This window comes from Budorcas taxicolor, chromosome 10 (genome assembly GCF_023091745.1).
Source record: "Budorcas taxicolor isolate Tak-1 chromosome 10, Takin1.1, whole genome shotgun sequence".
Lineage (NCBI taxonomy): Eukaryota > Metazoa > Chordata > Mammalia > Artiodactyla > Bovidae > Budorcas > Budorcas taxicolor.
The window spans coordinates 48962292-48975702 of record NC_068919.1 but is presented as its reverse complement, the minus strand read 5'-3'; the positions used below and the strand labels follow the sequence as shown (position 1 = coordinate 48975702).

The following is a 13411-nucleotide window of genomic DNA, read 5'->3' as shown; positions in this document are numbered from 1 at the left end:
AAATCAAGGCTGTCACTATTTCCATTGTTTCCCCATATATTTGCCATGAGGTGATGGGACCAGATGCCATGCTCTTAGTTTTCTGAATGGTGAGTTTTAAGTCAACTTTTTCACTCTCCTCTTTCACTTTCATCAAGAGGCTCTTTAGTTCCTCTTTGCTTTCTGCCATAAGGGTGGTGTCATCTGCATATCTGAGGTTATTGATATTTCTCCCAGCAATCTTGATTGCAGCTTGTGCTTCTTTCAGCCCAGGGTTCTCATGATGTACTCTACATAGAAGTGAAATAAGCAGGGTGACAGTATACAGCCTTGACGTTCTCCTTTTCCGATTTGGAACCAGTCTGTTGTTCCATGTCCAGTTCTAACTGTTGCTTCCTGACCTGCATACAGATTTCTCAAGAGGCAGGTCAGGTGGTCTGGTATTCCCATCTCTTTCAGAATTTTCCAGTTTGTTGTGGTCCACAAAGTCAAAGGCTTTGGCATAGTCAAGAAAGCAGATGTTTTTCTGGAACTCTTGCTTTTTTGATGATCCAGCAGATGTTGGCAATTTGATCTCTGGTTCCTCTGGCTTTTCTAAATCCAACTTGAACATCTGGAAGTTCATGGTTCACGTACCGTTGAAGCCTGGCTTGGAGATCTACTTTCAGCAACTGTTAAACACCCAGTTGACCACTGAACAATGAGGCCTAGGGTTGCTGACCCTTTGCAGTTGGCCTGTATAACTTATACCTGGCCTTCTACACAGGCCAACTATAACTTACAGCTGGCCTTCTATATGTGGTTTTTCTGAATTCCTGGTTCCACATCTGTGGATTCAACCTACTGTGGGTCATGTAGCACTGTCACGTGTGAGTGTGTGCTCGGTCGTGTCTGACTCTTTGCAAACTCATGGACTATAGCCCACCAGGCTCTTCTGTTCATGGGATTTGCCAGGCAAGAATAATGGAGTGGGTTGACATTTGCTTCTCCAGCATTGTGATACTTACTATTAAAAAAAAAATCCCTGTATAAGTGGACTTGCACAGTTCAAACTGGTGTGAATGATAGTACTTAAAGAACATTTTTTTTTAATTGGAGAATTTCTCTACAATGTTGCATTGGTTTCTGCTGTACAACAATGTGAGTCAGCTGTAAGTTTACACATCTCTCTTCCCTCTTGAGCTCCCTGTCACTCTCCCCATCTCACCCCTCTAAGTCATCACAAAGCACTAGGCTGAGGCTCTGTGTGTTATATAGCAACCTCCCATTAGCTATCTTAACACATGATGTGTATACATTTCAGTGCCACTCTCAATTCGTTCCACTTTCTCCTTCACTTGTTACCTATAGTCATTGTGCTGTATATTCTCTGGACTTGTTTATATAGCTGCAGGTTTGTATCCTGTGACACCTTCACTTATTTTGCTCACTCAGGTCACCACCTGCCTCTGGCAGTATCTGTTCTCTGTACCTATGAATTCAGTTTGTTTTAGATTCTACATATAAGTGAGTTTATATAGTCTATCTTTCTCTAACTTCTTTCACTTAGGATAATGCCCTCAGGATCTATGTTGTGGCAAATAACAAATTTCCTTGTTTTAAAAATGGCTGAATAATATTCAGGTCCTTGTGGGCCACACATAATACTGTATGCATTTTCCATCCATCCATGGTCGCTTATTTTCACATCTTGACTATTGTAAATAGTGCTGCTTTAAACATGGGTGCAGGTTATGTTTTTAAGATAAAAGATTTCATTTACTTCACATAAATACTCAGTAGAATTGCTGCATCATATTCTAAGGTTTTAAATTTCTGAGGAATCTTCAAAGTCTTCTATAAGTAGTTGCACCAATTTATGTTCCTGCCAATAAGGCATGATGGTTGCCCTTTTCTCTCATCTTTGCTAATGTTTGTCTGTCTTTTTGATAGTAGTATTCTAACAGGTATGAGGTGATGATCTTACTGTGGTTCTGTGCTGCAATTCCCTGGTTAATGACGGACATCTTTTTGTGTACCTGTTGATGTTACTTATGTCCTCTTCAGGAAAATGCCTATTCAGATCTTCTACTTTTACCTACTGAGTTGTCTGAATTCTTTGTTGTTTTTTGGATATAAATCCATCAGATATGTAATTTGCAAATGTTGTCTTCCATTCTTCAGGCTGCCTGTTCATTTTATTGATGATCTCCCTTGCTGTGCAGAGAAGCTTTTTAGTTTGATTAGTCCCACTTAGTTTTGCTGCCTTTGCTTTTGGTATCAAAAAAAAAACCAAAAAAAAACACTGCTGAGACTGATGTCAGGGAGATTTACACATCTTCTTTCAGTCTAATGACTTTTGGTCTTAGGTTCTTTAGAGCACTCTGAATTAATGTTTTGGTGTAGTGTAATATAGTGGGCCAGTTTTGTTCTTTTGTATGTGGATGCCATTTTCTCAATGCCATTTATGGACTAGACTGTCCTTGTCCCATTGCATATTCTTGCCTCCTTTGTCATAAATTGATCATTTCTGTGTGGGTTTATTTCTGGGCTCTATTCTGTTCCATTGATCTAAGTGTTTTTTTTTTATGCCAATGTACTACAGTGTTTTTTTTTGGGGGGGGGGTAGTGTTTTGATTACTATAGATTCATAACATAGTCAGAAAGCAGAAAGTGTGACGATTTCAGAGTCGTTCTTGCTTCAGCTATTGAAGGTGTTCTGTGGTTCACTCTGGGGAACAGAATGAGTAAAACCAGAGGAAGAAAGGATTAGAAAATAAGACAGTTGGAATATTCAAAAGAGAATACTGTTGACAGTTTTCTGGCATAATACTCTCTTGAACTAATCCTGCTAAATCCTTTGCTGCATGCTTCCTAACACCTTGAGGCATTTACCTGAAGACAAGGTAAATGCCTTGCCTCAAACCATGTGCACACTTTATCTACCTATATACTAGAAAAATAAGATTCTATCATTACTACAGCATATAAAAAACAGTTGAATTTTCACCAATTTACAGGGCCTTTTTAGAACGGATTGACAAAACTAAGGTCGCAAATTCTTATTTTAGTTCTGCTAATAGAGGAATAGACTTTTTTTTTCTTGCACATTAAGAGGCTGATCACTGCAGATGGTGACTGCAGCCATGTAATTAAAAGACGCTTGCTCCTTGGAAGGAAAGTTATGACCAACCTAGATAGCATATTCAAAAGCAGAGATATTACTTTGTCAACAAAGGTCTGTCTAGTCAAGGCTATGGTTTTTCTAGTGGTCATGTATGGATGTGAGAGTTGGACTGTGAAGAAAGCTGAGCGCCAAAGAATTGATGCTTTTGAAGTGTGGTGTTGGAGAAGACTCTTGAGAGTCCCCTGGACTGCAAGGAGATCCAACCAGTCCATTCTAAAGGAGATCAGCCCTGGGTGTTCTTTGGAAGGAATGATGCTAAAGCTGAAACTCCAGTACTTTGGCCACCTCATGAGAAGAGTTGACTCGTTGGAAAAGACTCTGATGCTGGGAAGGATTGGGGGCAGGAGGAGAAGGGGATGACAGAGGATGAGATGGCTGGATGGCATCACTGACTTGATGGATGTGAGTCTGAGTGAACTCCGGGAGTTGGTGATGGACAGGGAGGCCTGGTGTGCTGCGATTCATGGGGTCACAGAATCAGACACGACTGAGTGACTGAACTGAACTGAAGCTTATTATCACTAGAGCCTGTGGGAGGGCACAGACTGGTATACACTCTGGCCGTGTCTCTCCTGTAATCTCTAGTAAAGTCTGAGTACTACCATGGTGGGAAGATTAGACCAGCTATATCACTATGCAAATGTTAGCCATGTGATGTGTATGCAAGTAATTAACACTGAGAGGGAATGTTAGGCTGTGACTTCTGCACTCATGCCTAGGGAAAAACAGGTGTGCGTATGGTGGCTGCGCTGAATACAAGAACTGGTTTCAACCTGTGGAATGTGGTATAATTCCTAGGGAATACACTTGGGTCATTACAGATATACCTTAAACACCTGGCACTCCGTACCAGTTACCTGGGTGAATATGAGTGAGTACTGAAACCCATGCAAGTCCTTCCTGTTCTTTGCTGTGTTTCCTCATGACTTCTTTGTTAAGAACTCATAAGGAAAGAGATCAATATGGGTTACACTCAATACAAGTGGGTTTAAGTTCTGAAGGATGGGTAGGATTTTGATTCTGAAAAGTCAGTCATGAGAAATGAAGGAAACTGCATAGCCAAAGACAGAAATCTTTGTGTCTTTCTCAAATTAACTGAGCAGACTATGCAATCGTTGGTATGAAAGATTAGGAAGAGAACACTGGAATTGATTATGCAGAATGGGCTGCAAGAATGAAAGTTAAGTTTTAATGTTAAGAATCAAGGACTACACTGACATATTAAGGTAACACTAGGGGCACCCAGTCCTTCCTACCATTACTAGGTTACAGTAGTCAACAATTTCCTACAAGAAACTCAAGATCTAGGCCAAAGTGCTTCTCTACCTTTTGCAAACACAATCATCTAGTGACATCATTTATAGGATTTAACATTCCCAAAAGTATACACCTCCAGTCATAGACTTCTTTAAAATCTCTATGACTGTTCATAACATGAAAGTCTAAACCATTATTCCTTAGGAACCAGAAATTTCTACCACCATAGTAAGTTTACTACCAACATTACTTGTCTTGTAACCATTATCTTGAACCTTCAAAATAAAAAGGTATTGTTCTTGACTAACTGCAGTTAAGACAAATCCTAATTACGTAAAGCCTTTGGTAATCAAGTTTCTAAATCTGTAAAAGGGGAACAAAGTTCTTCCAGGGTCACTGTGAGGATTATCTAGAAGACAAACACGGCACCTGTTTTTGTTACATTTACCATAATGAAGTTAGTGATGCTGGCCCCTCTCTTACACAGATCAGACTTACTTAAAAATGATGACATCCATAGAGTAACATGCTTTCTCAACAACAAAAGAAAAGCTGAGGGATTGTGTGCAATATAAAGATCTTTTTAATATTTTAATAGGTTTATGATGGAGCGAGAGTGAAAAGACAGTGTCACACTGAAAAGGGTTGAACTGTGGGGGACTACGGGCTGCGGCTTTAAAAGCTCCTACTAAATGATAAACATTCTGCGAGATATTTTAGAAATGCCACATTCTTCATCATGTATTCCTAGACTGACAAAACTTTTCCTTCAAGTACACAAAGATATGGCAGACGGTTAACAGGACTTTTTACTGAGAGTCTAATAACTGGTAAGATGTAGAGCACTCTAGAAATGAAACTTGACTGTTACGGCCAATTTAATTACATGTCATGTGAAGACTATTTTATGTTGTTGCAAATAGGTTTTTTGGTTTTATTATTTTAGCTATGAAAGTCACTCAGTGGTGTCCTACTCTTTGCAACCCAGGAATTCTCCAGGCCAGAATACTGGAGTGGGTAGCCTTTCCCTTCTCCAGGGGATCTTCCAACCCAGCGGTTGAACCCAAGTCTCCTGCATTGCAGGCAGATTCTTCACCAGCTAAACTACAAGGGAAGCCCTTATTTTAGCTATATAAGCTGTCTGAAGATGGTCTAATTTTTTCCTAGTTGAGTTTTTCACACCAATGATTACCCTTGTTTTTGCACTTTGAAAAAGATTTTTATAAGGAAAGTTCCAGTCTGGAATTCTGGTTTTGCCCCTGCTAATGCTTTCATCAGCTAAACTTGCAACTAATAACTAACTTGACTCTACTCAAATGAATGCATGTTCTAATTTCCTTTGTAAGGAACACGGTACTCTTTCAAAATGCTTATCTAGTATCTGCACATTGTAAGCTTAGTAGCGCTAGGAGTTATTACTCACATTGAGTTTTAAAATGAATTTATTAAAGAATAGTCCTAGGAAGGCAACAATGTTTGATTTGTCATTAAAAAAAAAGTTCTGTTTCTTCATGCTGTATAATAAAGAGGATACAGACTTATGAGCTTCTTTCTATTGGAATTCTCTGATAGTATAGCACAGAGTAGTCATTTCTGCAATGTTAGAATAAATAAAAAAAAAGTCTCTTCTATGCTTCTCTCCAAAAAGCGATGAACAGTAACAGGATGGCATTAAAAAGCCATTTCTTTTTTCTATTCATTCTGTAGTATTGGAGCCAGTATCTAGGAAACAGAGGAGAGAAAGAGTAAATTCAAGAAGCAACTTAAATATTTCAAGAAAATCTTTCAAAAGTAAAACAGGAACTAACGGTGATGAAGAAGGGGAGACAAAAAGCCGACCACAGTAGTATCTTCTGCACTTAAATGTCGTTTTACCTTAATGGGAAGGTCAACCTTTAGCCTCCATGTTTATGTTAAGAAAAATCAAGCTATACTACATTTGGTTTACATACTTTTTTTCAGGTCCTCTACTTTCCCAAAATTTAAAACCACAAAGGATAATAATGTATAATCAGAAGAAATTTGTATTTAATTCCTGGCGAGACAAAAAACCCAAATTCTAGTCACTATCACTTTTTCTCTGCTTCTCTATTAGGAACTGAACTGTATTTCAGAAAGCTGACCAGTAGAAAAAATGGTTTTATTTCACAGTAGCACTGCATTTATCGGGTGAGGAATGGTATTATTACTTAATCTCCTACCTCTAACTGCCACAGCCATTTATATTTTAATGACTGTTTTTTTCTGCTGACATAGAGGAACATGGAACACAATATAAACTTTTCTTGAATACTCAACAATTTTTTCTTTGAAGAGCAATCACTTATACTGTGCTGTAAGTGAAGCAAGCTCCTCAGAAGCCACCGAAGGAGGTAAGGCTGATTTGTACTTTACATCCACTGAAGTTTGAAAAAATAAGATACATCTTTTATCTTTAAGAAGCAAGAGAAATATACTTTAAGGACCACTTATAAGTAAAACACATATGTTTACATGGACTCTTTGATATTAAGTTTGCTCAGGGGCCTTCACTGACTTTTTGGTAATTAAATATGTTTCAAATAATTGAAACTGACTCTCTGCTAGTCTGTATCTGTGCTGTCCAATATGGTAGCCACTGGCTAGGCACATGTGCTTAAAGTTAACTAATAAATATGAGACCATTAACTATCTCAGCTACCCTAACCCATTTTAAGTGCTTAATATCAGATGTGGCTACAGGAGAGTACAGACAGAAAATTTCCATCCGGATGCTGATCCATATAATTAACTCATTTTGGTAGAGGTCTAGAAATTACACAGTAATGCTAAAATTCTATAGTAAAAGTTTGAAAACCTAAGGGTTATAAGGATGCTATTAGCCTAAATTATAAGAAAGACTTGGGGAAAAAAATACATTATCTGACATACAGAGAAATGTTATCACTTGTGATCCAGGAGCTATTTTTAAACAGACTTTTGTTGTTGTTGTTATAATAAGGACCCAAGTATATGATAACTATATAAAGTCATCCTAAATTTCTTAGAATGATTATTTCTAGTTAACCTTCTGAAACGTACAAGCCACTGTAACATTGCTCATTTTAGAGACTCTGACATCTGGAAAACACAATTTCTTTAAAAAAGGGAGAAAGGTACAATTTCAGGCAGCTATCAAAAACCAGGCTTAAGAGAACAACAGTTAATGAGTTGTGTGAAAAACGATCTGTTCACAAATGAGTATTACTATAAAGATATATATAACTGAAGGCTAGAAGATTCTATACTCAAGTGATATGTTATCTCCAGATGATGTTACAAATGATGTCTTTTCTTCTCTATGGTTTTCTGTCTTTATATCTTTTCAGTGATCAGAGCGTTTCTTTGAAACCCAAATTATAACAATAAAAACCTAACCTATAACCCAAGAAATGTAGGGTTTTGTTTTCCACATTTGTCTTTCTCTTGACAGTCTTCTCTATTCAGGAATAATTGCTTTAAATGCAAACTGTTCAGAATACAAAGTAAAAGTAAGTATATTTAAAATACACTTTATATATTTATTTTTGCTAACTGAATTTAATCATGGGACAGAAAGCAGAGACATACAGTTTCTGAAACATTAAAGGCGTGAACAAATTCCTAGGTCTGCTGTGAAAATATCTGCGAGTACCAGACGAGAAGACTAGATGTTTACCCTTATGAGTGATGGGGCTCTTATCATTATTTGAAAGATTTTAAATAATCACTTTAAAATGTATAGCTATTCAGTAACACAGAAGCCATAGGATAAATTGTTGAAATTAAACACGTAAGGAAAAAGAAAAAGCTTGATAAATACTTCAAACCTGTAACAGAAATAGGGAAGAAAGGCTTACTAATTTGTTCCCCTTTCCCCCAACACAAATTCAACCTGTGCAAGTAGTCTATGTGTCATACGAAACGTTTATACCTAAAGTTAGTAAGAGGACTATTTGAGATCTGGATTTTAGAATCTGAGAAAGGAGCCAGGTCTCTAGTTGGGAGTAGATCATTAGCCAGCTTCCCCCCTTACTTTCAGATGATTCTCTAAAGATGCATGAAAAAGATTTCAAGTAGCTTTGCTTTCACAGTAATTAGGGTAGACACTTACTTTTACCATCACAGGCTACAATTTTCACTTTATCCACTTTAATAAGTTCTGTCACCTCTCTGAATTCAACATCATTCAATACAAAAGTCCACACGTTATCGCAGAATCTGTATGTATTTAGAGAGCCCTTTAAAACAAAACATTGAGGCAAACCATGAAGTCATTTTTTCCCCTCATATTTTTCTCCAGACAACTTATGAAATCCTAGCTACAAGTACATAATTCTCAAAATAGGATGAAAATTAAGGAAAATAAAGCAAGCAAGCTAAGTGTTAAAATACCATACTATTACTTAAAAAAAAAAAATCCTAGAGAAATATGCCAAGGTAAGAGTTTATTTTAGTAAGCAGACTATTTCCAGCACTGGAAGAGCCTGCAAATTACTCACCTGAACTCTGAAGAAAAGCTGAAGGGAAATTTGAATTTGTATTTATACTGCCCTCATGTGGTGAAATTATGAAAATGTATTTGAATTTTTATGAAACTACTTTAAGAAAGCAACCTATTTTATTGTGTATGTTAATTCTCCAAATTTGTACAAATGCATGGAATTCCTAGAAACATATATTACCCACTAAGATGATAACATTATTGTCCTGCGCAACTGACATTCTTCTAATTTATTTTCTTTTAGGAAAAATGTGTGTCTGGACATTAAAAAAGGTCTTTTTGAAGAGTGTGATGAAGGTGCAAGAATGAATGCTAGCAGAATATAATCAAAACCCAAGAGACATACACATGGATTCACGAAACACTGAAATTTAGTATTCGATAAAACATGTATATGCCTAAAACCTTCAAACCAGAAAAAAAAATTCAGCACAAAACTGTTCCCTGCTGTGTTACCTGTAATACCAAAATGTGAGTTCTCCTAATGTCTTACAAAGTTAGGGTGACTAGGGTAACTATAATGGTTATGACTTAAGTTACCAAATTCATTAAACAATAGGAATAATTACCATCCTAGGTGCTAAAGATACAATGGTAAGCAATAGACATATGATCCCTGCCACCCAAGAGGTTTAGCTGAGCAGGGAAGATCATTAAAACAAGTAAATACATAGTGTGAAGTGCTATGTAAGCCTGGGTTACTCAGAGCATAGCAGAAGACAGGACAGAGCGTGCTTGAGTGCCGAAGACTAAGGAGTCAGGGAAAGAAAGGTGGGGCAGCAGAAGTGCAGACAGACACTTGGTGTGGGATAAGAAGTTCCAGAAACCAGAGTGTGACAGGCGGTCCTAAGGTAGAAGAGATCAGGAACCTTGGGAAAGAACAGATATCCTGAGGGTACCAGGAGGTCAGGGAAGGATTTCAAGCAGAGGAGTAATGTACTAAAACTGCATTTTTGGTGATGGCATGAAGACCAGACTAGAGGGGAGTCTGACTGGAGGAAGGAGCCCTAAGAAGCTGATACTTTAGCTGGCTGTGTCAAACAGGTGAAAGAGGCTGGGCAATAGCAGGAGCAAAGGGTCCTGAGAAGTGGAGAAGTTTTAAAAGGTAGATCTGTCAAACCTGACAACCAACTGCATGTGGCTGGATAGTGCAGACAGAAGTCTGTGTCATTCCCAAGTTTCTGGCTCGTGTACCAGCGCAGTCATAGAAAAAGCTGGTTCGAGAGGAAAGTTAAAGTTGAGTTTGAGCTACAACTTACTGTATCCAGTGCACAGCTGGACTGTAAAAGCAAGCATGGGAGAATATCAGCTTTAAAGGATGAGATCATGAAAGGAGCATATGTGGAGCCCTAGAGAACCCCTTAGGAAAACCAACAATTAAGTGACACAGACAGTAGGAAAACTACAAAGGAGCCTGAGAGAGGGGTCAGAGAATAGAAGGAGAGCTAGAACAGTATGGTTTCAAGGGAAGTATGAGTTTTAAGAGATTAATCAACAGTATTACTGATTATACATTGGATTTATCAATAAATAACTTGGCAAGAGAAGTTTCAGTAGAGGAGTGGGATTAATGCATTGAAAATCACTCAGAACATACTGTTAAGTAAAAAGACACAGAGTTGTAAGTGTAAAAAAATTTTTTTTTAATTAGATCTATTCTTTTGACTATAGTTTGAGGCTTTTGGAAGGCTGAAAAACCAAATGCCAACTTCAGTGTTCATTTCTGGCATCCCTGTGTGTATAATCCATGATCCTATGAACGTGTAGGTTACTGTCATAGCCAGTTGGTGGTAGCTGTGTCAATAAAGTGAACTAGGTAGGTCACTATGATTTACGATTAGCGTGTGAACATTCAAATATGCTGAAATTCAATATATTCAAAATATTCCTTGTATACGATAATATGCGGTTACACTTTAATATACATTTCTCCCACTTTTTTTTTTTTATATTTATCTATAACTGAGTAACACTTTTTAAATCCTTTAAACAGATCCAGACTAGAAATCTACAATAACTGGCGATCACTCAGACCTTGTGAACCCTATGACTCTAAACAAATTCTCTACATGGGCTAAAGTTTATGTACCATCATGGCTCAATTTAAAGGATCAAGTTTTGAATAACAAACTAGGCAGATGTGTATGTATGACTGCACAAAAAGAAGCTAACTTTGCCAGAATTACTACTATTCAAGAATCTGATAAAATTTTATAAAGACATATATGTGAAACTGGTTTACAAATATAAAATACATGCAGATTTTATCCCTTCACGTAAAAAAGTCAAATGTGGCCCTGTTTGTCTTCTTCTGCCTTCTATACCCAATATCCAGAACAATGCCTTGTACCAACTGGCATTGAAATGTTTGCTGAATAAATGGCATTTTGTCTTTTGTGATTTTCACCACCAGCTAAAACAAAAAACCCCAAACACTGATGTTCTCTTAAATGCAAAATAACATCTATGGTCTTTTTATATGACGATTTTCATCTCTTTTAATCTGGATTTACTATCAAATTAAGATCTTGTTTGGTTTGGTCTTACCGTTCAAAGTACAAATGATTCCTATGAGACCTAGCTCCCAGAAGAGACCATCGTCTGCCAAAAGGCCTGCCAATAAGCCATGCTATCTAAGAGCAGGTGGGGCGCAACATGACGTTTCTAGAAATTACAGTATTCTTCCCTGGCCAGAGTTTAAAAATCATAACTGATCCTTAGAGATTACTCTCACTTACCTTCAACCCTGAAGATATTGTTTCAGACGTCTGAAATCTTTAACTCTTCAAGGAAGGTAGCCAAACATACATAGGCTGATTTGTGAAATAATGGAATAAAAATCCAAAAACAACTGTGCCTCACATTAAGTGAACTGGTAGATATATCATTTAAATATAAAACAGGATTCAGTTGTTCTAAAACAAGTTTTAAAGTTTCATTAAGTCATCTCTTTTTATGATTAATAAATACGGAGGTATTATAAAAATCACTATTGTAACAAGCACGGTGCAGCTAGATTTAAGAATATATCCTTACCCTGAAGTTGACGCGGTTCCTGACCCTCTGTGCCAGTGCTGCGTTTATAGCCTTATCAAACTGAAGTAGAACTTGAAGGGCAAGTTGGGGGGTAATCTGTTGAGACTGAAAAAATAAAGGTCATGAATCCTCTTTGGGAAGAACATTAAAGACAAAAATAAAAATACATGAGTTATCATCTAAAATTTAACTAAGGTTAATCAGAGCCTCTAAACTTGAATCCCTTTGTTCTGTTTTGAGATAACAGGCAATTAATAAGCAAAACCTGACAGTATTTTCTTACACTATCTTGAAACAAACCTAATTTTGAAAAGAAAACATACAGTGATGTTACAACATCAGGACAAAACTTTGTCTATCACTCCTTCACAGTATCTGGAAAGTTTTCACTGATAAATTGAAGGAATCAAGTCTTGAGAAAAAACTTGGGATCAGTAATACATTAAAAAAAAATCTAATAAAATTCATCAAAGTTCAAGACATATGAAAATAAATGGAAATACACAATATGTTCTTGGATGAGACGTTTATGTAAAAATGTTAATTTTCCTAAAATTAAAAATATGAATTCAAAATTCTAATTTACATCTCAAGACTTGCATTAACTTGTCTAAAGTTAAAGCTACACACAATATGCTATTTTCATAATTATGAGAACAAGAATTACTATACATCCATCTAAATAAAAATGTTGATTTTTAGTCTCTCACCTGTATAAGCTCATCCAGGCTCTCCTGAAGACTGTTTCCCAATGTGGTATTTCTGTACAACTGATATGCCATGGCTTAGGAGGGAGAAATTCTTTTTCTTATTCAGGCTTGCATTGATGTCCTAAAAATTTAATATGAAAGTATTAAAAAAATTATAGATCACACATGTAATACAGTCTACTTCATATGTTCAAATTTACACTATGAGTGGGTAAAGGGTCCGCCTGCAGTGGAGGAGACACAGGCGACATGGGTCTGAGCCCTGGGTCAGGAAGATCCCCTGGAGGAGGAAAATCGCAACCTAGTCTAGTACTCTTGCCTGAAAAATCCCACTGACAGAAGAACCTGGTGGATTACAGTCCACAGGATCACAAAGAATTGGACGTGCCTGAGTGACTCAGCACATACTATATAGTAACTTAGGAATTACAAGGAATGGTTAAAAATGCTTTTTCTGTTTTTCTATTATTTCAACATAGGCATTTACATTCCTTTATACAAAGTGTGTGTGTGTGTGTGTGTGTGTGTGTAAATGTACACCTTTATCGTTTCTTTCAAACATCTACCTTTTGACCTACTCTGGACTTTACCATGTACCATTTATTTCCACTTACTGCCAAGGCAGTGATTCAATCTCCAGCTCACATTTGAGTGCCTTCCCCTTCATTTTCCTGTTCTCTTAAAATGCAGTATTTATAGAGTGCCTACCAAGAATATAACACAGTGATAGGTATCATCGGAGAGGAAGATAAAGATACACTC

General features: G+C 37.1%; 1 protein-coding gene across 1 annotated transcript in view; it reads right to left on the bottom strand.

Annotated features, from left to right (window-relative positions):
• Positions 1-5832: 5832 nt before the first annotated feature.
• The window catches only part of GTF2A2 (general transcription factor IIA subunit 2), a 32192-nt gene continuing 24613 nt past the window's right edge, over positions 5833-13411 (bottom strand). Inside the window, exons 2-5 of the mRNA XM_052646494.1 lie at positions 12650-12770; positions 11940-12044; positions 8514-8640; positions 5833-6124 (exon numbers count right to left, since the gene is read on the bottom strand). Of these exons, the coding sequence (XP_052502454.1) occupies positions 6099-6124; positions 8514-8640; positions 11940-12044; positions 12650-12721 (330 nt within the window). The 5' untranslated portion in view covers positions 12722-12770 and the 3' untranslated portion in view covers positions 5833-6098. The remainder of the gene's footprint in view (positions 6125-8513; positions 8641-11939; positions 12045-12649; positions 12771-13411) is intronic.